The sequence below is a fragment of the Cydia fagiglandana genome, chromosome 4, assembly GCF_963556715.1.
Source record: "Cydia fagiglandana chromosome 4, ilCydFagi1.1, whole genome shotgun sequence".
Taxonomy (NCBI): domain Eukaryota; kingdom Metazoa; phylum Arthropoda; class Insecta; order Lepidoptera; family Tortricidae; genus Cydia; species Cydia fagiglandana.
The window spans coordinates 4693024-4719953 of NC_085935.1; the positions used below are offsets into that span (position 1 = coordinate 4693024).

At 36.8% G+C, this 26930-nt stretch overlaps 1 protein-coding gene across 1 annotated transcript in view; it reads left to right on the forward strand.

The window, feature by feature from the left end:
* The first annotated feature begins 771 nt into the window (after positions 1 to 771).
* Positions 772 to 26930, forward strand: part of LOC134663401 (zinc finger protein Gfi-1b) — a 77314-nt gene continuing 51155 nt past the window's right edge. Inside the window, exons 1-2 of the mRNA XM_063519766.1 lie at positions 772 to 934; positions 24901 to 25017. Coding sequence (XP_063375836.1) covers positions 805 to 934; positions 24901 to 25017 — 247 coding nt within the window. The 5' untranslated portion in view covers positions 772 to 804. The remainder of the gene's footprint in view (positions 935 to 24900; positions 25018 to 26930) is intronic.

Consider the following 26930-nt stretch of genomic DNA (forward strand, 5'->3'; position numbering starts at 1 on the left):
ATTAATGGTAGGGAACTGCCAAAAAATCATAAATATAATTAAAGCTAGGTTTTATATATCTGTAAAAATAAAAAATATGTACTTAGTTATTTGTATCGGGAAGCTGGTTTAATCTATTATTTAATTATAAATAAATGTTTTATTAGATTAATAATAAGTGCATGTAATCTCAATGCACTTTGCCTACATCTTCCATGTGATCTTATAACTGATTAAATTTTCTTAGTTATTATTGAATCGTATATGAGTATACATATACTTACGAATAAAAAATAATCGTTATTTATTAATTTAGAACTTTATATTAACATTTTAATTTAGAATTTTGAAACTAATTATATTAATTTTCTATATAACTTAATTAGTAAACACAAAGCCATTAATTTATCTAACTCTAGAACAACAAACAATAACAACATAAGCACCGCCCAGCCATCTCAGAGCCCACATACAGAACACCGTATTAAATTGCTACGGTAAATGCATTCGCACAAAATCCATCAAGAATCATATTATTGCGTTACCTATACAAAGTGATTGTCACTCCGGACACATGGCGTCAGGGGACGATGGGCGGCGCCAGCCAAACCACGCCTCTACCCGCCGATAAGGCTCAAATCTCAAGCGAATCCCAACGATTCTCAACCTTAAACACGCTAAAACCAAGTTAAAGGCGCGCCGAGTGTGATACTGGTTTAAAACACATTAGCTCTCCGGAGCGCTCGCACGCTCCGCGGTTCGCCGTTCGGTTTTCGAATTTGGAAGTTTTTGTGGTAATGTTTTTTTAATTTTTTATCCGGGACGATGGAAGTAAGTGCAATGCCGCCGATGCCCTTGGACTTTTCTATGGTGAGGAGTGGCTCACCTGGCGGCAGCCTTAGGGAGTCGCCGAGAAGTGGCTCCAATAGCGCCTTTAGAGTTGTCACCCCAAAGGGTAAGTTTTTTTTTTACTCAAATAAGTACAATATAAATTTAGTTTTTACAATCTCTAGTAGCAATTTACATGACAGATTTCTATGAAGACTTCATTCATGTAAACAAGCTTTTGTTTTTCTTGAGTAAGCTTTAAATTACAAATTAATGGGTAAATAATTAAAGTTTTAAGAGTATTCTTCTTAAGTAGATTGGTTTTATATACGTTATTGAACTTAATGCTTATTGCACAAATACAGTGAGTACCATAATAACGTAAACAATCTTTTGATAGATCAAAATAAGGCTGTAAAATTTTATAACGTAAATTTGTATTGATACTGTCATGTTTATTTTGTAGTAAATAGTTTAGTAAGTATATAATTTAGGAAGTATTAACTTTAGGCGGCTTAGCTTATCATTAGGTTTCTACTCCACAATCTTAATCTGAATCATGATACCCACCAACACCAACGTACCTACAGCAGAAGTAATAGGTAAGTACCTAATTGCAATTTACACCTACTATAATATAGGTATTATGTATGTAGCATTAAGAAGTACCATATTTAAAAGACAGGATCCTACGTGTCATATAATGTAAAATTAGATCAATTTTCAATTTATCGATAAAATAGCCCGTTCAAAAAGTGACAAATATTACAAACATAAATTTTGTCACATAGTTGCAATTCATCTAAATATTATTACCTTAATTCACGCGATATAATCTGATTTCATTATCTTATTTGAGGAATAACGATTGCAGTAACTGCGGAAAATATAAGGTAGAAATAGTATGTGCGACAAAAACAATACGTAATTAATGTATAATTATTATTCCCCAAAAACAATATTATGATATTTAATGTTGCTATATCATTGACACAAAAATTAAATACCTACAAATGATAAACCGTATGAAATATAAGACTAAATTTAATACTAATTTAGTCCTTATTAACCTGCTTATTAAATTCTATAATTTTTCGCTGCAGATAATGAAACAACTTAAAAATATTATCGCTACCAAGATAATTTTAAAAATTAACCCCACAAGGATTCTAATTGGTCAAAGGCAGTCCGATACTAATACCGATACCAGTTCCTTTGTGCCCTGATACCCAATGCAGTTGAAATTTTAATTTCCAATTTTCATCTCGGCACCTGATGAGTGTTGTTCTTTTTACCCCAGCTCCCCCTTTGCGCGATTCTTTTGATCGTCGATTTGAAATTGGTAGCGCTAAGGCAGGCCACGTATTGGATACTTTTTTCAATTTAAAAATTTAGGAAGGAGCCTTTAAAAAATATATGGAATGTAGATTTTTTATTACTTATGTCAGTAAATTATAAATCGGTTGAAACAGTTTTTTACCCGGATTATTTTTTTATCCGGTAGTATTTATAGTTGAAAACTTTTTAAGCTGACCGTGTAGCACTTGAGAGATTATGTTGTAAACAATGACATTGTTATCTAATGCTTAAGGCTACCGCTAATAATATCGAATAATAGCTAGGTAGAATATTATAGGTAGTAACATAAAATGCATACAAATAGCTAGTATGATAGCTACCATCTTCACTAATTCACAAGGTTGAAATTAATACGATTAATAGGATGACCCCCTTTGAACGTAAGTACCTAATGAACAACATTTAGTTAAAAAAAATAAAGTTATCGGTAAAATAAATAAATAAATATTATAAGGACATTCTTACACAAATTGACCAAGTCCCAGTAATAAAATAAAACATATTTGATAAGATGCAAGGAAACCATGGAAACGACGTTCTGTTTCATAGGCGCTGAATAATTAATGGAAACTACATACATTTAAAATTAATTTTATTAAACATTAAAAAATTATCTCTATTAAATTTAAACTTAATCTTGCCTAGCCTACCTTTACCGATTTTAGTCACCATCAGTCTGTTATCTAATTAACATACCTAAATATGATAACCCTTTCGGAGTTGGTAACCTCACCTTAAAACGAATTGCCACTTGTACAATTCTCTAACCCGGGGATAACCGGTTAAACCTTTAGTTACCATGGTTACCAGTACAATTTGATACTGGGTTTAACCGGTTAACCCCGGGCTAGTGGGATGGTGCAAATGGCGCTAAAAACCTATGTTTGCTAATCCTTAATTTGATTCAATATCGTTCAGCGTATATTACACAGACTCCATATTCTTTGACAGAAACATAGCTCTTTATTCCTACAATTAAAAAGACAATAAGATTAACTTCATAAATACAAGTTATATAAAATCTCGCTTAGAAGATTACGCGAAAAACAATTAATATCGAAGGAGATATAATGGGGCCAGGCCATCCGATCCCGACTAATCGGATTGTGGTCGAACATCGACCGCTGACATTGATTTTAATGAGATTTCTATATATTAATAAGCAATTGTGGTTGCTTTTATTGAAATCTCCAGGTATCAAATTACCTACTTTGTGATAGTTTGCGTCATTTTACGTGCGCGAAAATATGTATTTATTTATTTAAACTTAATCCTCTAGCCTCCTAGACATCAAAACGGGCCAAGTAAATTTTAATTTTGATTTAATTTATTTTAAAATAAATTAAAAATAGTTAGCTTCAAATGTACTTAGAAATGTTAAAATGGTTTTTGTTTTTACACGGTAAGCCTATTTTCAGCTAGTGTAAATCATTCCCGCACCCAAAAATCCGGGGTACGGCTGAGAAGGGATCATCATCATCATCGTCCTAGCGTTTGTCTAGTACTGTGACGGGGTCCGCTTTCCTACTTTTCTCCTTCCACTTCGCAATAAAAGTGCAAATTATCCTATGAGATAATTTAGTGCCTAATTATTCATTTGATGTACTTATGTGGTAAATTAAATACACAAGTAATAAACAATTTAAAATGTCAGATATATAGGTGTACAAGACTTAAAAAATATGTAGGTACAAAATATTAAATTACATAAATTACTAAAAGACATAAATAGGAATATAAAACTAAAACTAACTACAATTAAAATAATTAAAACTAAAAATTAAAAATACCTATCAAAATTTGGTGCCCTCGGGAGGGTGCCCAAAACGCAGGCAGCGTTCTCGCGCTGGATCGCGATGGCAATTCGCTGCGCGAGAAAGCTGCCCGCGCGGGGGTCACCCGTTGCCTCCCTCAACCTTTTCCCAAGCGCCTTAAGGAGCATATGTGCGCCTCTGCTCCTCGAACCAAGTGTCTCGACGCCAAATGCAACGAATTCGTATTGGGCGCCGAGACAGCTGTACTTGGCTACCTTTAGACGCTCCCGGGTGTCCGCCGCCGCGCCAGCACGCCTGCTGGTCGATGGGACGTAGGACGCCGCTAGCGTGTCAGCGCAAGCGGCGTCCCATACCAACGCACGACCCATCTTCCAGGGAATCAGTGACATCCCGTCAGGGCGCTTACCGTCGTTCCGCACTATTTGGGGCTCCAGAGCGGCGGGAACGCCGACACTGACGAGCGCCCTTCTCAGGATGTCATTGAGGGCGGAATGGCGAGACAGGCGGCCGGCACCCGAAGAGCAGGCGAGCCCGGGGTGGCCGAGGCTATCCACTTCAGCGCCACATGAAGCACAGTTGTGGTCAGCACAGACAGCAACACCTAGTCGGAGACCAGCGGCTACGCGAAGCGTCTCTGGGTCTATAAAGGTGCCGGTGTTAGGCGAGGGATACGCGTGAAGCCACTGACCTGATTCTGGCCTAGATGAGGCCAGAAGCCTCGCTCGATCCCTGCCTGTCGCGGTGTCCAGAAGTGTGTTTAAAGTATTTACTGATGCTATATCATCCCAGGCCCTTTGTATTTTCGGTCGAGACGGAAAATTTTGATTTGGTCCAGCTAGCCAAGCATTCGAGGCCTCAACCAGGCACGCGATCTCGCAGTTTGTAGCCGGAGAGGCTTTGAGAATATTACCTGCGAGATCGGAGGTGCTATGGATTGAGGCCAAGAATGCCGGCAAAGCAACACTTGAGATTTTACGGTGTACAAGTATATAGTAACGATAGTTTTACACAAACTGTTTTATAAAACTGTTTTATAAAACCGAGATAAGGGAATATAATGCAATTTATCCCATGTGATAATTTACCGCCTAAACCACATACATACTTGTTTATTTCATGTGGTAATATGTACAAGTGATAACAGTTTAAAATTTTAAGTACAAACCTACTTTCATACTTACCTAAAAGCAGTTTTACCTGAAAACTGAGATAAGGGATAATTAAAAGTGCTATTTATCGCCTAAACCATATATATATTTATTACTCATTTCATGTGGTTAATGTACAAGTGATAAACAGTTTACAGGTTTTTTCTATGTGTTCGCTAAAATAGACCTGGTAATTGCTAATTATAATTGAATTTATTACGTACATAACTATAAGGTTAATTTGAGGTAATAATAGGTGAGAGCGCTGGTGGCCTAGCGGTAAGAGCGTGCGACTTGCAATCCGGAGGTCGCGGGTTCAAACCCCGGCTCGTACCAATGAGTTTTTCGGAACTTATGTACGAAATATCATTTGATATTTACCAGTCGCTTTTCGGTGAAGGAAAACATCGTGAGGAAACCTGCATACATCTGCGAAGAAATTCAAAGGTGTATGTGAAGTCCCCAATCCGCATTGGGCTAGCGTGGGGACTATAGCCCAAGCCCTCTCGCGCTCGAGAGGAGGCCTGTGCCCAGCAGTGGGACGTATATAGGCTGAGATGATGATGATGATGAATAATAGGTGACTATGATTAGAATTAATTTAAATGCTCTATTAGCTCAAAATTTAAAATGTAGTGTATTTTTTATTAGTTTTGATTACAAAATTAGAAAATTGTATTTTATTATACTTATTGTTAGTTAAAAAAATTGTTGAATACCTAATATTAATTAAGTATTGATAAGGCGTATATTGAAACACGCTTTAAAAAAATAGTAGGTATAAGTAGTATTTATGATACTAAAATAATGTAAATTAACATTTAATTATCATTACATTACATGCTCTCAGGTATCGGAACCGATCGTTTTGCAAAAACATTGAAATACCTAACCATATTTTTCGAATTATTTTAAACTCGAAATGTATGTCTCTTTCGTGTATTTAGGTTACGACTTCGTATTATTAGATTGCCCAATTAGAAATGAAATAATTAACAAAGAAAGAAAAAGAAACCGTTTTCGTTCCCATACAAAAAATACCGGTATCCGATACCGTCCCTGTATGCTCTATAATTGTTACATTACTTTCTGTGACTTATTATCAAAAAGTGTTTTTTGATAAAAATACCGGTCAAGATTGTTTACCGTCTTTCTAATAGGTACTAAAATAATGTAGTACCTACATATATTCACAACGTCGGTCTTATTCCACCATACTAGAGTATAATGAACTCTCTAATCTCTAAATTACTTAGATTATTGGTAAGGATATGAAAAAATGGTTCATTACAAGAATAGGCCGAAGTAAGTTCGATAACTTACAAACAGGAAAACGGAAATAGTTACCGAATTTATATCAAAATAAGTCAATTAACTATTTAAATATCAACCGGAAACTGGATAAAACTTAAGTTTGATTAATTAACATTGTTACAACACCACCTTATTAGGTAACAAATTATTATTTTCTGTAATAAATAATTAAATAAAAATGTATCCGACATGTTATGTTATAAATTACTTATAGTATCTAAATTAATAGTAAGCGCGATGCTTGCCCTAAAACATACGTAATATATTTTACAGTACCATCGGCCACACTGTTAACTGTACATCGGTGGACCTTATTACAAAGGGCATAAGGTTCTTGCTAATCTAAGCCTCGCTTTAAGATATCACATCTTAATTTTTTTTAACAATAAAAACACCTTTAAAAAGATTTGAAAACCGTTTACTAAAATAAAATGTCCACCAGCAGTGTAAAAAGCATTGCAACTTCCATAGTTCCTGATTTCGCCATGTAATCCCTACCGGCCGATCCGTCATTCTGGATGGAAACCTAATTTGGCAGTCGACTACACGTCGAGGTAACCGGATTACCGGCGCGTAGTGCGATTACGGATAACCGATTTACGCTACTGCCAATCTTTGTGCTGCGACATTTGCGACGCGTATGATTTGCGCTACTGATTACATTGTACTGTGACATGCGTCGAATTATGTTGCGTAGTATTGTATTTATGTTGTGTTAAAGTTGGTAATCAGTATTAAAAAAAAAAACAAATTCAAAGCGATTTTGTAATGAACACATACCCCAGTTAAACGTCTAGCACGACTTGCCGCGACTCGATACCTACCTATGTTAAGTCTCGCCTAAATATACTTACAGTAAAATCTCGATTATTCGACCTAATTCGGACCGAGACTAGTTTGGGTAATGGAAATGTGGGTTCGAGTCGAGGCATACAATGCAACACCTTTCTACATAAAACGTATAGGTAGTACTTACGTAAGTATGAGTATATTATACAAATTAATGTTAAAATTGGTGATAAATCAACTGTTTTGGGGTAATGTTTAAGTGCTAGTTAGCCAGTCGCCAACTTTAAGACTTAATGTCACAAGCTATGATTAAAACAAATCGAACAGAGCCCCAGCAGCTACGTTACTTAACAGAGGGCCTACTGTGCGAACCACGTTCGATGTGTTGCGTCCCTGTCACACTTACGTATGAGTTTACAAGTGCGACAGAGAGGCAACACGTCGAACATGGTTCGCGTTAGGCCCTCAGTTTATTTTGATCGCACATATGTCGCGACAAAACGACAATTAAATCGCAAGTCCTTGGCTACATCCGACGTCCGGTTCCCACACTCAACATACATGTATGGAATAAACTTATTACTAATCTTATTAGCGAACCAATTACAATTCGGCTTGAGAAATAAGAATAGTACATTATTGTCGAGGCTCGGAAGTAGCTACTTGCAGGCTGAGGATTCGTTTTAAACGGACGACCTTGGGAGTCCGTTTAATTGAATCCGAGGCCAGCAAGTAGCCTTCCAGCCGAGTCATATATAGTGCTTTTCTCAAAAATGGTGCAAGAAACATAAATATCATAGAAACATTTTACAAAAGCAACGTTCTTACGTATATATTTTCACAGAGAAAAGCCCTTGCCGCCTTTTTATTTTTTTAATAAAAAAATAGAAGTGTATTTTTCTGCCGAAAATACGCCAACCTATTTGAGACAACTAAATAGTCGCGGTACTAATCATCTGTTTGGCTGTTTAATGGGCCTGTGCCTTCATTTGATATGGCCATTTGAACTTTTAAAAAGTTTGGAACTCGACAAATAATGGAATTTGTATGCAACATTGCAGTCCCAAAATCGAGACTGCAATGTTTTTAACTTTTTAAATTTTGACTGACCATAAACTCCGCGCTTCGCGACCTATTTTTTAGACGGCATAGTCGACTTTGCCGTCCATTTTTGAGAAAACTTACTTATTGCACCATTTGCACCAATACGTAAAATAAAACTTTGTAGCTACAAAGGAACTATGAAATTCAAACTCGATTTCCTTCTTTTTTTTTCATAGAAAATCATGTAAGTAATTCACAGATTAAAAAAAGCTGATTTTGATTTGTTCTATATCAGCTACAAGTGCTACAACTTATTGGCATTTTTAAAAGAAATTTCATTCTTTTCGACTACTGTTGGCATTGGCAAGCATTATCAATCTGTTTATTCTACCAACAGTACACGAAGATACTGCACAGGAAGATTATTCTAATTTATAATCTCAACTTGGATATTAAAAAATGCCATATGAGACGACTAAGTACCTAGTGCCTTTCGCGTACCAATAAGCGCGAGCCATCATATTAAAAACAATATAAAAAACATTTTCAAATCTAAATACCACAGCGAATGTAGAGACAGGCTCGGATTTAGAGACCTAGGGCCCCTAGGCATTTGGTATGGTACTAGAAATTTAGGGGGCCCTCTCCATCTCAAAACCATTGCTAGATTGCCTGGCTCCCTAAGCCCGGGTATTGTGTGCCTAGGCAGAAATCCGGCCCTGTGTAAGAGATTAGAAAATCATGAATAGAAAAATTTGCTTGCTCTAAAATAAATATGTCGCCCCACGCGTTGACAAAACTCTTAAATCGTAATCATGTAATCATGCGCTCCGCCACAGATATAAATAATTAATCCGTTGAAGTCTCATCTGAAGGGATTGCCGCGTGTGCCCCATTAGGATAATGACCCAGAATCTTTCCGGACACGGAATTTACAATGACTTTCGCACGTTAACAGATTTACCCTGTTCTGTACCCGGTTTTATCGATTTTTCGAGGCTTTTGTGTTACGCTTGCCAGAAACCCGAATTTAATCTTGTCGCTAATATGTCGCCGTGTTGTCTTGTCCATACGATAGATTGAAAAGCGCTGAGAGCCCCCATGAACTTATCTTGCCACGCCTAAAAGATAGCGATATTCTGATATTGCTAGTTAGTACGACTGTAAAATTTGCGCCTTTTCTTTCTGACCTGACTATTCTAAGCGTATGATGGATATCGTTATCCATGTGACAAGGCAACTGTAAATATTTAACACTGCTTGATAGATACTGACATATTTTGTCATTATCACGCTACTGCGTAGCTAAAGACCACCATACTAGTAATTAACCGTATAGTAACTGTACCTTCGACGCCTTTAGCTGTGTCTGAAGACTACATCTTCATATTTTTAGGGTACCCAAAGGGTAAAATAAAAACAGGATCCTATTACTGAGACTCCACTGTCCCTCTGTCCTCCTCTGTCTCTCTGTCACCAGGCTGTATCTCATGAAACGTGATAGCTAGTTGAAATTTTCACAGGTGATGTAATTCTTTTGCCGCTAAACAAATACTAAAAAGTACGGAACGCTCGGTTGGCGAGTCTGACTCGCACTTGCCCGGTTTGTTTAAAGATTTGCTTAGAAGCTAGCTATAGCTACATAGTATTTTCCCGAACATAATGGCAGTGGCCAGTGTATACCCGCTGCCTATTGCTCAACCTGAGTTACCCACGATTTGACATTAAATCTTAACCTCATTAGAATCTTCCGCCGCCGGCACTTCAGAGCGGCCGCTCTAATGAATCATGGCCACCAATTGGATTGATTGTCTATGCCACGGTACTTTTACGGGCTTTGGCGGCCGTAAATATTTGTCTGTCACAACTAGCAAAAATATGGGAGCAAATTGAATCGCAAAAATATCTACTTTCAAGGTCATTGCTAATTTAGAAAAGGATTTGTCTTTGGTTTTTATATAGAAATTTCTATTAAATGTCTACGATGGCACTCTTGTAGTTTTCGCGCCATGCATCGCGCGTGACGTATTACCGGTCGATACTTGAGAGATGGACGCTGTTTTATAATAGTCACGTGATTAATAGCCAATATTTAAGCTTTTCGGTACAATTAAACAGAATATTATGATATTTATGACGTACATATTATAATCATGTTCATACCACGTTTTACATCTAATTCAACCTAATAAGACGAGCATCTTAACGTTGCAAACTTCCACAGCGGGAATGTTTGTTTGTTTAATATGTATATTTGACAAAAAGTCACAATTCCAAAATCTCTAAATCTATTTAAGTGCTTGACATGCTAATGCCCAATAGATGATACCCTGCCGTCACCTGTATTGGCAATGACTTAAGTTTCAAGATGACATGTACTGGGACCGCGTCGAGCACTATTACCACCACCTTATACCTAATACATGCCACCTGAAGGGTCAATCTTCTTACTTGTATGGCAATGGTGTACCTATTACTGAACCGAGGTTATGTTCAAACATTCATTAATTCGATGTCAACTTGAGTAAATTATACGTCTTCTACCTACACCGAACCCTTTTCCAGCTATTTTGTGCTTTATGGTATGGAACATCGAGTCGAGTATATTGATATGCTGAAGGTCTGAAGTGCGAAGCGCAAAATGTAATTCTATCTTCTTTACGACTTTGACCCCAATTGGTCCAGTCGCACGGGCATTAGTATCATATGTGATTTTATTATTCGCACTTAACAATCTGTTTATTTATTGTCGTAAAAACTGGGATCAGAGTGGGATATATATTAATTATGTTTACCATCTTCTGGGGCTAAGTGTGTCCCTGTCCTTAATTTTGTCATCGGAATAGTTGGAAAACATTTCAAATGCTACTCATATTTTTTGTCCAAATTTTATGACTGTAATTTTTATTTTCAATATTTATTTGGGCCTAAATCAGCTCCCTTCCGTATGTGTGCTTAAGTATTTGCCCAGGTAAAACCTATACAATTCAGTAGTAAATTATTTATTATATTACATTTACTTATTCCACTATAATCACACGGCGACCCTGCCGCACCCAGCATTCATCGTGTATTTAACAACAAACAAAACGAATTCTGTCAAATGAAAAATCGGATAACAAAAATCGAGGTAGCCCAACAAATTCTAGTTCTGAATACTTCACACTGAACTATTTATTGTAAATGAAATAAACAAAAACAAACATAATAAAACTTAACCTATAAGTAAAAAATCGCCGTCAACGGGCAGGGTGCCCAGAAGGCTGGCCGTATTTCCTCACTGTATAGCGAAACTAATGTGCTGTGCGAAATACTGGCCAGCCCAGACTTTAGACTTGATCCTGTCAATACAAATATCGTCGCGATCTTCGTCTGTCTGAACATTATTTATAAAACTCGCTCGTCAAACCCCGGCACAGCACACTTGCAGCGAAAACGGCAAAGAAACAATTGCGTTCAATTGAGATTCCGCCCTGAAAACATTCAATCTGCACAATTAACACCTCTTAACCCGCTCCACGATCGCACGGCAATCAGCACCAAGAACTAATCTTTTTATATGGAGTTTCATACATATTATACATATATTTTTTGCATTTGAAGGTCTGGAATAAATACATTGTCGCACAACCTTTTAACTAGGTAATGAATTAATCTTTTTGTTTAGACTGGTTTAGAGTTCCATTTATTTTGAATTTCGTGCCATTTAGGCCAGATTAAGATTTAACTCAAAAGAATAAACAATGCGAAAGCAAAGTCTCAATAAGAGCTTTTTACACTTTTGAATAACTACAATTGAAGAATACAGTACTTTACGCGTACTATAATACAGTATGTAAACTTACTAAAACCATTTACTCAACCCCGTTAATGAATAGGTCACACTGAGCAACTTTTACTATGGCACCATCCCCGAAATCGCAAAAAAGAAATTGATTCTCCCATAGAAAAATTCAATGCTAGACCAGCAAAATGTATGAAACAACCAAATTTTTTTTCGCGATTTCGGGGTCGGTGCCCTAATAAAAGTTGCTCAGTGTGATCTACACATTAACGGGTTTGAGTAAATGGTTTTAGTAAGTTTACATACTGTATAATCTGATATACTTACCTACTATAATGTGAACTCTTTACATTACAATCATATTAGGTACTACCTACATATCAGCCTGCGTGGTCACGTAAGTAGGTACCTAAATTTGAAGTGGTCATCAAAGAACACGATAAAATAAGCGGTACCTAGTCTAGTCACATTTGCAACTCACGCACAAAAATTCACACATCTCTAAATTAATTTGCATAGCAACCGTGACACCAATAATTCACCATAACAGGCCCATTCATAACGAAAAATCCTATGCCAAGGCCGGCCGTATTCACACACTCGCAGACTAGAACCACGATTCAATTTGCTAGTAGACCTCACTCGGGTCAATTAAAGTAGCAGATGACATGCGTGACTAATGCTGTGGGCGGCCGTGGGAACTGCTCCAGTTTGCTTGTCTAGTTTATTGGTCTGCCTGACGGTTAATCTGATCTGATCAGGAGGACGTAGTCCCTAAAACCTAGAAATCTAGATGCTAAGTGTGCTATGGACTGTCTTAGAATGAATGTTTGTACTAGTAACCAGTCTAGCCAAAATGACGTATATCAAAAAACGCCAAACGTATAGAAAAAACAACAACACAACACAACTCTCAACATAACACAAGCCCCGAGCAAATTTGCTTTTAAGAGGATGCAGCATAAACATCTGCTGAAACAAGAGTATGAGTAGGTAGCTAGGTACTAGGTAGTATCCATCATAATATATTAATATGTATGTGAGAATTATGTAGTAGTATATTCATTGTATATATTTTATTATTTTTATCTGTGTATTGTATATGTAGTTTATTATGTTTTTCAGTTGTTTGCAATAGTTCCTAGTTAATTAAATTCTCTTACTTTTCTTCTCGCACCATTTTTATTACATCTCTGTTTAGCCCTATGGTTGACTGGTAGAGAATGCCTTTAGGCATTAAGTCCGCTATTTGTACATTTTATTTGTATTTTGTGCAGTAAAGTTTAAATAAATAAATAAAAAACTATCTGGATGACAACAGCTACAGAAAGTCTTAGTTAATCTGACTATTTCATACATTTTAAGTTTCGATATCCTATCAAACATTGTCATCTCGGCTAATGTTTGCATTAGGAACTATAGTTTTTCTTTTCTTAAATTTTTTTTTATTATATTCTACTGTAGAAACTGTTGTGAGAGTGTTAAAGCAACCTTAAGAATAGTGAACCTAAGAGCCTTTACGAACAGATGGCTCTAATTTTTGGGTTGTTCCCATATGAAATCGTAATGTTCACTATCAAAAGCACTGTGGGAAAGTGGGTATATATCCCAAATGTTTCCAGCAATCTTAATCATTCTTAATTAAAGCGAGAATTTTTAAAATGTGCGTCCTGGAGGAACTTAAACGTAATCTGATGGAGCAATGCGGGCGTTTTGTAATAAGAGGAAGGAAAAAGAATGAACCTCAAAAGCTCACCTGAAATAAATCCATAACTATGTTGATACAGGTCAAGTAAGAAAGAAGACTTGTACAGAATCGTCGGAAAACAACTTGCAAAAAGTAGAAAATGAGACCAGTTTTTTAAACGACTCAAATCCCAAAGCCACTTTACCTGAAATCGGTCTAAACTCTAAAATCGTCGCCCGCGCATGATTGACCCCACGGCGAGGAAGCGGCGTGGGCGGCTCGGTCGTGAGAACTGCTTTATAGGCTAACTTGGTGGATTGATCCAAATGCATCTTCAAGAACAGTCACTTCTGAGATGACAAACAGATTTAGGAAACGGTTTTGGATTGTTTTAAAGTGCGGCGGTACAAAGGTGTATTAAAGTTGTGTTGCTATGACAACAGACATCAGAAAGGATAAAACATCTTGACACCAGGATGTATCCTGTACAGGTTATGATATTGGGGAAACGGATGCCCAACGAATTTTTTTCATACTAAAACGTGACGTAATGGAATGGACATTTTGGGACATCTTTTTTTAATGGTGGGATGGAGAATGCTGTCGATTCTGAGTAGAATGAGCCCAAGAACGTCCGATGTGAAAGAATCAGGTTTTTAATATATATTTCTGAAAAGGTTATGATATTGGGGAAACGGATGCCAAACGCTTTCTTTAATTTTTTATTTTATAAAACTCATTTATGATTGTGTAGTTATCTGACTACCCAAGAAAGAGTTGCTGAGATCAGTGGGAGGACGCTCCTCCTTTCGGGCTTTCTCGGCTCCGTTCGGCTCAGCATTGCTCCGGGCAATTCTTAGGGTTGACACAACTTGAAGTCCCCTTGCGTACTATATATATATATTTATTCTGTGCTTAGGTTGCACAGGGATGCTTACTATATTATCCATCATTCTCTTGCCCTTGTCCCATTCACTTGGGGTCGGCGCAGCATGTCTTTGTCCTCCACACCTCTCTGTCGCCCGTCATTTCATCATTCACTTGCATTCGTTTCATATCATCTCTCACACAGTCCATCCACCTTTTCCTCGGTTTTCCTTTCCTCGTACTTCCCTCCACATTCATTCGTAATACCTTTCTCGTCACATGACTTTCATCCCTCCGCACTAACTTTCCAAATACTAAGGGATTACATTATTACATAATATACCTACATACATACAGTAAGTGTCGATTACAAGCATTAGCCAAACCAAATCGAGTGAACAGCGTAATTAGTAACTTCCTCTAATTTGTACATATGAACGCTGCGTTAATTAAAGTTGATAGTTTTATTTCGACAAAAATAATCACTAGGAGCAATCTAATAAGGTCATAGGCGTAGGTACTTTATGGTACAGTTAGCAGCAGAAGTGGCTAGGCGGGCGAGGTGTTCAAAATTACCTTGACACGCTCTTAGTCTCTTAACAATAAAGTCGCCTCAAGATAATTTTGAACACCTCGCCCGCTTAGCCACTTCTGCTGCTGACTGTACTGCCATTTGTCTATATGAATTGACACAACAATATTAACTTAATTTATAAAAATCAGTTTTTGGTCTGAACTTCTTGAGGTTACCAGGCACTTTCTCCTACTAATTTTAATGTGTAGGAGTGAGTTTAAACGCGTATTTCGCGCGTGAGGATTCAGCGGGTCAAAAACAACGGGTTGGTGGGTTTAACTTAAAGAAGTCGACATACGACTAACTACTTAAATTCTAAAATAAGACGGCTGGTCTCTCATTAACTAACCTACCTTCTCAATGTAGTAAAATAGTGTTGAACAAGAAAACAAAGACATTCCAAAAAGTGACATTCCGCAAATAATCTGATCTCAGGAAGTTGCGACCTCCTGACACCGCGTGCCTCCGCCGATGCAATTGGATGAAAGATCCACTGTGCTCTGCACACAGCACAGTGGCGATAACCGCGCTCCGTAGACTGCCTGTCACCACGATAACAGTTCTTGTTAATGTACCTAGCTGTGTTTTACTCAGAATTTGATAAAGGACAATGTTTCTTTTGAATCTAATTGCGTTTTAGGCCAAATGCCAATTGATAAAATTCGTTACGTCGAAGTTGTTAACTGATTTCTAATGTTTTAAACGTATTCAAATTTAACAACAGTACTTTGGTAATGTTTGTAAGTAAGAGAACACTATCCTACCTAATCCCTACGGGTTTAGTACAAAGTATTCTTACTATGTTCAGCAGTGGACGTCTTATGGCTAAGATGATGAATCTTACTATTAATATTTTTTCACCCACTCATTTCAAATGTCATGGGTGTCCGTTTATTCAAGTGTCTCTGAGACAAAAATAGGCTATCTGCTTTTTCTACAGCCTTGATAGATTACCTATCAGACCTATCAGTATATCATCTTTGTTTTTATGATGTGCAAAAAATTACATCTTTTTTTTTTTGTGTGCCATTCCCAATTACATTATCCAAAAAATTGTGTTGTTGATAAGTTCTTATCGATTCTCAAGCTGAACATTAGTTAGAAGAAATAAAAGTTCAGTTTCCGGCAGACGGCAAGCCGATGCCGATACCACCCAGGCGGTAACATGACACTCGGATTGCTGAGTATATTGATTGGGATTAATAAGCGCATTGAGCTTGCTGCGCGGGAGTTCAATGCGAGACGCTTTGGCGGTCGCACTCATCTGTACAGTCGCCATCAGATGTATCGGAGCGGCCAAGGTGTTCACAAATATCTGAACACGCCTCTATTGTCAGGGAGTTAGCGCGCGTGCTCAGATATTGTGAACACCTTGGCTGCTCTGATATATCTGATGGCGACTGTACACTGTACAGCTGTAGTAGTCAAAAGCGTACTCATAGTCTACAGTAAATTTTTGACAATCAAACATTTTTAAGAAAAGGAAACGTGATATACGAAGAGGAAAAAAATATTTTGGATATGTTGATTTCGCCTCACACTTTCTACAATTTAAATGATTATTTCGACGGATTTTGTATCAATACCTATCCTTATTGACATCGATTCTAAGCTAGATGGCAAAATGATCAATTCTATGCAAGCGATTCTAAACAAGGAAACAATTACGTTTTAAAAAAGACTAAAATGTTGTTACATGTTTATTACTTACGTGAAAAGAAGAACAATCATTTAAACATGTCAACAAAACCATTCGTTTACAAATCGTTCATTCAAGCCGCTAATAGTTAATCGTTGTCCCATTGTCCATTCACTCGATGACCGATTCGATCCAATAATAAGTGAATGGATCGGGTCCATTGATCGTAAAGACGGTATTGTCTTCTGGCTACTAATTGGTGACCCGCGGCGTCTTTTATCTTGATAACTCTTGGTAGGTGGCTGTAAATGCTGTAATGCAGGAGATTGCATTGGCGTTTCAATATTTATATATAAAAATGAAATGAAAATAATTAATTTGAAACGACACAATCTTAAAATTACTAGATGACAAACGTGAGATAGTTTTGTAATACATGCGTGCTGATCTCCACATACCTACTTAACTGTTATATGAACAGTTAAATAATTTAATATCCGTACCATTTCGTACAATATCACAGTGACAATCAATATGAAAGTCGCTAGGGAGTAGGGACCTAATTGTCAATGTACGAAATGGAACTGATACTAAATTCCTTGACAGCATATCATCAGATCATCACATTCATCACCATTTGAACTAAGAGTATACCTACTACATAAAATAAACTTAGTAATAAATAATAACTGTTTAATAGAGAATAGATTGAATCTTAGCTAAGTTTTTTTAACATTTTACACAATCAGGCGGTGACATTTTACTGTCTTTAAACCCTTTCTTTTCTTTTAAGTTATTCTGATTTTCACATTAACACGTTTATTAACACGCAAATTTAAAATTTAATAGATTCGTAACAAAGAAGTGCGTCACACATTTACTCATAAATATAACCCTTATTAATCAACCCTATCACCTCACCAAAAACAATAATACTAATTAGAGGGTAGTCGCCTGGCGCCCCTCGCTCGAGTTGATTCGATTAAAGTGCAATCGACGAGTGACGATTCAATCACGATCGATTGTTGCGATGCACTATTATTTATTGGCCTCCTTTGTGACTGACAATATTTCAATTGCATTTATAACATTTGTGTTATTGAAATGAATTTACACATTTGTGTAGATAAACTTTCGCGAAATAGTATTCTCATTTTTACCTTCAGCATTTCCTCTAGTCTTACCCCCTTATTCATAAAACTTAAGCAACCTCTATAAAACCTATGTAAAATTTTGTCTCTTTTTAACAAACGGAAATGTTAGAATGACGGATAGGAACAAACGATTATCAGCGGTTTGGAAGATTTGACAAAGGGTTATTTTTATCCTCGACTATTTCAGAGAATCTCATGGTATGGCCCATTCTTTCAAAAATATTTTTTTGGTATTTAATGATATTGTTAAAATATATTGAGCCTTGAGATAAAATTTTACACCTATTCGTTTCACCACGCCACGGCGCGTGCCGTGTCGATCTCTAGGTCGTGAAACGGGATGTGTAGGCGAATCTAGTCCGTATGTAACGGTGCCGAAGGAAGGAAATCCTCAATATCCTCCTGATTGACCAGGGAGACGGTGACAGTAAATCCCAGTTAAATTTGGACACTAAGAATCAGCACGAGACTCTCGGAAGTGGTTTAAAACACAAGCACATCGTAAATAAACACATATGGCAAAGGTCTAGTCATTCATTTTTTATAAGTATTCGAGTAAACATGAAAGATATCAGTCACATTATAAATGATTATCATTAATAAAAAAATGTTGATTATAGAAGAATATAATATTATTTAAAGTTGTAGGATATGGATAGGATCAATCCGTGGATCTTTTTCAGTATCTTGATCATTCAACATCGTTCCTGAGTTCTGTTTCTGTTTAAAGATTATTTCTATCTTATTCTACTAATTTCCTTTATAATTCTTTTAATTTCCTTTTTTACTGATTATTTTTGTTTCATTATACCTTACAACTTCTCCCCGATTTAATCCTTTAAAATATTTTGCTCTCAGCAATGACATGGTAAAATTTTGTATTTCCCAACATCGCCAAAATAGTTCACAGAAATATTACATTTGTGTGGGTGTTGCCAAATTATTTCACTTCCGACTGAACATATCCAGACTAGTAGTGGCAGTGATAGTCAAGTAAACAGTTCACACAGCAGTCAGCTCATGACTTGCGCTGGCACAGGAAGCGATGTCCAATTGGTGTTGTCAGCGGCAATTGTGACGAGCGCCGGACGCCGGCCATTGATTCCGCTGGCGCCATTCGGCTGGCTTTGTTTTTTAACCATAGACTAGAACAGGCGGATAAACAAAGTTTGACAGAATTAAAAAGATTTATTTGACAAGAATTCGAACAATACTATTTTTAAAAGGCTGCTATTTAACTGATCACCAGATTTAATAAAATTTAATACCAAAAAAAACTACTTTACCACCCTAAAATAATGAATGATCACCAAAATTATAACACCATTTTAATGTGAAATGATTACCAATTTTATTACATTTTACTATCCTATTAAAGGAAATGACACCAAATTAATCATTATTAACCCAAAAATTGTAAATAATTACCAAATTTCAAACCCCAATTTAATGTCAATTGATAACCAAATTTTTACATCGTGCTATCCTATTAAATAAAATGACACCAAAATAATCATTGTAAACCTAAAAATAGTAAATGACCACCAAAATTAGAACTCCATTTTAATGTAAAACTATAACCAAATTTTTAAATCTTGCTACCTTATTAAAGCAAAGCAAAATTTTTAGTAGCATTTCGTTTCTGTATGGGTTGCAGTTCAAACCTAACCTAACCCACTTTTCTAGAAGCATTTCGTTTCTGTAAGGTTCGCAGTTCAAACCTAACCTAACCCACTTTTCTAGTAGCATTTCTTATCTGGAAGGGTCGCAGTTCAATCCTAACCTAACCCACTTTTCTAGTAGCATTTCGTTTCTGTATGGTTCGCAGTTCAAACCTAACCTAACCCACTTTTCTAGTAGAATTTCGTTTCTGTATGGGTCGGAGTTCAAACCTAACCTAACCCACTTTTCTAGTAGCATTTCGTTTCTGTAAGGGTCACAGTTCAAACCTAACCTAACCCACTTTTCTAGTAGTATTTCGTTTCTGTAAGGGTCGCAGTTCAAACCTAACCTAACCCACTTTTCTAGTAGCATTTCTTTTCTGTAAGGGTCGCAGTTCAAACCTAACCTAACCCACTCTTCTAGTAGCAATTCGTTTCTGTAAGGGTCGCAGTGCTAACCTAGCCCACTTAACTGATAGCAGTACAAACCTAACCTAACCTACTTTTCTAGTAGCATTTCAGTATGCCTACCTAAGGTATGCGGTGCGGGGTACGGGGGTTGAGCGGGAGGGGCTAGTAATTTTGGCATCATTTTACTTTATTTGGTAATATGTATAATTGTTTTGGTATCATAGTGGTTTATTTAGGTGAGAATATCGCATTTATTTGGTCTTCAAGATTTGGTGATCATTAATGATTTTTGGTAATCATTCAATATATTTGGTATTCGAATACAATTTGAAGTGCAGTCGTAATTAAAACGGTGGTACTTTTGTAATTTTAGGAATTATATTTTTGGTGATCAGTAATTTTTTTTTGGTAAGCATGATTTTTTTATTTAGGGTACCAAAGTATTTTTTGGTGGTCATTATATTTGTAGCCTTTTTAAAAGGTATAATGGTACCAAGGTACGGCAAAATAAACCCTTAGACAATTCAGGGGAATTACATTTTTAAATTGCAACTGTAGATGAAATTTCTGAAAATTCTTTCTTACTTTTACGATTGCATTAAGTAATCACTTCATATAAGTCAAACTAAATTCAAAAAGAGGAAAAATGCAGGTTTGTAAACCAAATTTCATCTTTTCGGACGTTTTACATGAGGTATTTCGAGTGTTATCAATCAATGTGTCAATTGAAATGTGTTAGGTTTCTTAAAGCAATTTGGAAAATAGAATACATATCCTGTCTATTACATCTGGTTATCCTTTCTACTCAGTTTCTAAAACCGTATATTTTTTTAATATTCCGTCATCTCAAACTTTTTGATACCCAGCTGTGACTCAATTATCTATAAATAGAAAGTTAACTGTTCCTAATTGGTGCGGCCAGGATCTATTATTAGACGGTTTGATTGGTCTATAAAATGGCGGTATTGTGTTAATTTTGGGATTAGCGACAACGATGCAATGGGAGTCAAGGATGTGTGACACATCCGCAACTAGCATTTTAGTCTGTCTAGACTGTTCTGGTAATTTAAAAATCCCAATAATATCTGATTATGCATTAACGACAATCACATCATATTCTGCTGTACTTATTTTTCTTTTATACGTCATATATTTATCAATGTGTCAGAGAAACACTTAAGATTGCAATTGTTTTTTACATGTCAAACCTAAGAACCTAACAGAGGGTTTCGCTATTTCCCATTCATGGTTTTACTCATGATTTCTTCTTACTCTCATCAACTGTATATGACATAAATATGTCTCACTTTAAGTACAATCGCCATCAGATACATATAACGGAGTGGCCAAGGTATTTACTAATATTTGAACACGCCTTTATTGTCAAGGCGTTAGAGTGCGTGTTCAGATATTTTTGAACAGCTTGGCCACTTCGATATATCTGATGGCGACTGTACTCACGAAAAGGATCTGATTATAATCCTACAGCTAACCCAATGAAGATGACTATTTTTCATCTCAAACTTTCAATCAAATGAATGCAGATCAAATTATTTTCCTTCGCCGAATATCACAAATAATATCTTACGATTGCAAGAGCTGCTCTGGCTCTTCGAAGAGTTTTCTTAAATTCGCTCAAATTATAAGTCGATTTAAATTGAAGCACGAGCAGGAAGCCGGGCAAGACAATCCGTGCCGGCGGGCGGAAGACAGCGATTCGGTGGCGCCAACTGCCCTAATGCCTCAAGTGCCAAATAGCCTGCTTGACATAATTGTGATGGACTGTACGCTCGTGATTCATAACGACGATGTGTTTACAAGGTTATAGAGAGTGAATACGATATGCCTATATAAACTTGGTCAAGCAAATCTTGTCAGTAGAAAAGGCGCGAAATTCAAATTTTCTATGGGACGATATCCCTTCGCGCCCACATTTTTTAAATTTGCCGCCTTTTTCTACTGACAAGATTTGCTTGACCGTCTATAGATACAATATCTGGGAGACCGAGCTTAGCTCGGAAAACATATAAAAACTCAAAAATGTGCGTTTTAGATAAAATCTAGCCAAATCTATTTTTCGCTCCCGAAAACCTACCTATGTAGTAAATTTCATCGCCATATTTACAGCCGTTTTCGAGATCCCCGGAATAAATGTATACCTTCAAATAAAAGAATTGCTCGTTTAAAGGTGAATTTATATCGATTTTGATACGCGATCGAAGGGTCATGGGACGTGGCCGTTCAAGAAAATTTTAATTTATTTTTATGAACTTTGGTAACATCGCTAATTTTAAAAATATTTTTAATGAGCAAAAGCTAAAAAGAATTAGGTGTGCTTAATACCTAGTATATATCAATCTTGATTAATCTAAGGATTTATGAAATAATTTCCACTGCTGATATTTTTTGCATAGTACCTACTTTTGAAACTGATCTCAGATATAACTAATGACAAACGATACTTGCAAAACAAATACTGTGATTAACTTGTATTTAAAACATAAAGTATTTCAAAATAGACTTTAAGATAACATACTAAGGTTGAAGTTAGTATGTAATTTACTTCGAACATAAGTCGTTTGGATTTTCAAGAGATGTTTTGATTAGAAAATGTTATATCTATAATCCTCATGTAATCCTTTTTCCATCACGTGTTAACGATTTGTTTTTAAGATTACATAAGTTTGGTGGAATGTACTTAAAGGGTAATTTTTAAGTCATTAATTTTCATACGTATAACCTACCTACTGATAAAACATTTTTTTAAATATTATTGTATATTGCCTCCAGCAGAATACCTTCTCTCGGCTCTTTGAAAACTTCATTCTTATTCTACTTACATTTTTTACTCCTTCCTTTTCGCATATTTTTATAATCTTGTAGTTTTTTGTAATCTTGATTATATATCCCTTTCAAAAACCCTTAAAGGAAAATCTAAAACGACCACAAAGCTGAAACAAACTAGATCACGTGTTGCATATCTACAAATAAATCAAGACCATTAAGATCAGCAGTAAAGGGTCCAACCGAGGGCGCGACACAAATCAAGACACTTCGGACGGACATTCAATTGGATATATCGCTGCGACGTCTGTCTGTATCTGCGATCATAATCACGAGACTCATTTCTCTGAAGTGTTTAAATGCGAAATTGTTACGACGGCGATGATAGTGGCTACTTTCTTTATAACTGATGAATGTTTTCAATTGTTTACAAAATAAATCTTGGATGAAAAATATGATATAGGTCTTGCACGTCATATATGGCCAAATATTTTTTAGTTCTGTCACCAAAGTTACTAACTATGCTTAGCAACTCTGCATACAAATATGTATACAAGTGTGTAAACTTTTGCTTACTGCACATCCAAAATTACAAGATTTATTTTTATAAAGGTTAGGTTAGGTATCATGGATCAGACACTTTCCTGGGCTCCTCATGTCACTGAAGTAAGCAAAAAGTTGTTTGGTTCTCTCCATTCTTTAAGGCGCCTTCAGAACTTTCTTCCACTTGATACCAAAGCCATGCTGGTCCGGTCTCTGTTACTGCCTTTACTAGACTACGGTGACGTCGTAAATCTTGACATGACAGAAGAACTCCTAGACAAGTTAGAGCGCTTACAGAATGTCTGTATAAGATTCATTTTCGGACTACGGAAGTACGATCATGTGTCTTACTACCGTCAAAAACTCAATTTGCTTCCAATCCGCCGCCGTAGAGATCTTCACACTCTTTCTCTTCTCTTTAATGTTCTTTTTACACCTTCTTCTCCGCTATACCTCTCTCAAAAATTTCAATTTCTGGCTGAAGGCAGTGGCCACCGTCTGCGTTCGAGCGCGAATTTATCACTTGCCATCCCTCCTCACAAATCTCGAGGATACAACAAGTCCTTCGCAGTGCGTCCAGTGAAGCTGTGGAATGAGCTGCCTGTGTCGCTCAGGCAGGCACAATCGGTTGCGTCGTTCAAGGAGAGGTTAAAGAAGCTATGGTTATCTGATTTGACTGAGTAATTTGTCTATATTTCTATTGTATAGTTGCTTTATTTCGTTCTAATTCTTTCCAATTTTTAGTGTATTTTCTCCTTTCCTTTTTGTGTAATATATGTATGTTTATCCTATAAATTTTGTATGTATTTATATCCTTTATCTTTATGGTACCTTGTTGTACATTTTGCTGCATTTGTCACCCTCTTTTCACTCTCTCCTCTCATCTACTCAAAGGTTAACTGGAAGAGATCCCTCAAAGGGATAAGTTCGCCTTTGTACTTCTTGCTAATTGTATGTTATTTTTAATATGTCTTTTTGTACAATAAAGAGTTTACTACTACTACTACTAATAATATATACTTGTATATCTTTAAAATACACTTAAATGTGTCCATTCAATGACAGATGTGATATGACACAGTATTGCGTGCCACTTAAATGAGGAAAATAATCTCTGATTAAAATTGTCAGTTTGACTGATCGGTCCAAATCAATAGTTTGCATGCTGAGAGTAATTGGTACTAAATAAATGTCCTCTGCCACGCATGCCACTGAATTGATGTATTTTTTAATTAAATGAACTGTTTGAAACATTGATGTTTGGAACCGCTGGTAATCAAGGGTGTTTGCATCTATACCAGATGTCGTGAGTTCGACAGCTTACCCCTAGACTAGACAACCTGGACCCGAGGGTCACTACTAGAATTTCTCGAGTAGAAAGGTATATTCAATCTTTATATGGCTTATCATTTTGACTGTTATCTCTAATAATGGTAGCACCAATGCAATACTATTTGATTTGCCCATAATTCCGTAAGATCAAATTCTTATCGGCACCGACCTTACTCTTTACGTGTAGCATATGTAACTAGTTTACTGATTCTATCTTTTCGCCCACAGGAATTCTAGCGAGTGAGGCTCTTCGGAACAGCCTAGGCCAAAACACCTGGTCACCAGTTCCTCGACCGGAGCCGAGGGCATCTCCTCCGTCACACCACGACGTCTATCCTATCAGAGGTAAGAAAGTGTGAGTTCAGTACTTAAGCTGGACTTCCGAGCGGCGCGACTCCGGCGACAGTCGCAGCGCAGTTGTTATTCCATACGGTGCAGACGTGATATACTTATGATAAACCGATCAATTATGAAAATATTTTTAGAAGAAGAGGAGGATCACGATCTTTAGCTTCGTTACTTTTACAGTATGGAGCGAAGCCTACCCAATTCAATTTTCAAAAGTAGAATAGACGAAGAAACTTATACCAACTTGAAAAAAAAGCATTTAAACGAGAACGACGACAAATTCAGGAGCTATTGTCGGTTTAATATTCATTTTTTAGATATTTTAAATATTGACATAGCCTCAAAACCACGTGCGATCGCAGCGACTGCGCGACAGTGCTTGCGCAGACGTAGCACGGCCGCTATCGCCGAGCGATACTGACGCGGCGCCACTGTCGCTGCGATAGTGTCGCTGCGCTCGGAAGTAAGTTCATACATTTCCATACTGCATAATACTGTCGCTCTGTCGCCGCGTCAGTGTCGCTGCGTTAGTGTCGCCGGAGCCGCTGTGCTCGGAAGTCTACCTTTAAAGGTCATCATGGGTCCGGAAAAACTACTATGGCTTTCCCCGTTACATCTAACAAGTCGCGAAGTACCTAATCCTTTCATAAAATATCTACAAAAAAGTCCATTACTCGATCAAGACCTCCTTTAAAAATCTCTAGCAGCCTTCTCCTTAGAATAAGTATGTAACATATTTCATCGATCTATGATTTGTTCATAACTTATGGAAAAGTTTGAAAGAGCTTCGAGCAACACCGGCTTCCAACACGTCCCATTCCATTCCCGGTGTTGCTCGAAGGGTATTTTTTATTGGAAAATAAGGACTTCAAAGAGAAAGAAAAGAAGAGAAGAGGAATAAAGGATGACTCACGTGAGACCGGGCCATGTCCGGGCCGAAACTTCCGGCGCTTACTTTTCTATGGCATGACAGGCGATCACACGTGATGCTTTCCATAGAAAACGATGTGCCGGAAGCTCCGGCCCGGACACGGCCCGGTCTAACGTGAGTCATCTTTAAGAGATTTTGGACTCTGATTTGTGGTTTTTTCACAAATATATCCAGATTTTTTAACAACTATATAGACAGTAATTTGCCAACGTGACCAATCCCCAACGTCACAATATTCAATATCCACCAAATCCCACGGCTTCAGATTTCGGCGTGACACTATCTCTGCCTTATCACTTATCAGTGGCCCGTCAGAGCCTATCGCTGGCGAAATTACGCTTGTTTTATGGCTTTGATTTACGGGCGGCATCGACAAAAGCGCGATAACGTATCGCCAGTTTAAATAGTCGTGTTATGATAGTTGTAATTTTTGTATCGAACATGAATTTTGGATAGCGCGCGATAAGGTACGGTGTGCAATACCTGGAGTTTCGATAAATATGGTTTGTATTTGTAAGTTTTACAGAAAGTATTCTAAACTCCGTCTTTGATTTCTTGACATTTAGGTATTAAATTTTAGATGATATCACCATGTTACATGAGAAAGGAAAGACTATGGTGCCTATGGTGGCAATAATGACAAGAAACAGTTTTCAGTTAGTGTCACGTTCAAAACGGATCAAATTAAATTAAGGCCAATGCCATCATAAAAATATATTTTTATTTTGAACTGTTTTTTATTGTCTTCGGTTACCATGATAGTCAGACAGTTTTCTTTCATGGGTTTTATACACGATTTTTAAGTCAACGTACTCGTACTAAGTAACTATATGTATAGGATAGGTACTACTTGCCAGCGCCAGGGCCAGTTTTGAGCAATTAGACTTCCATACAAAAGATACCTAACTGTACCAATTCTGATATGATCAGATAGAAAGATTATAAAATAAAGACGATTTTGTCATCACTCAACCAGAAG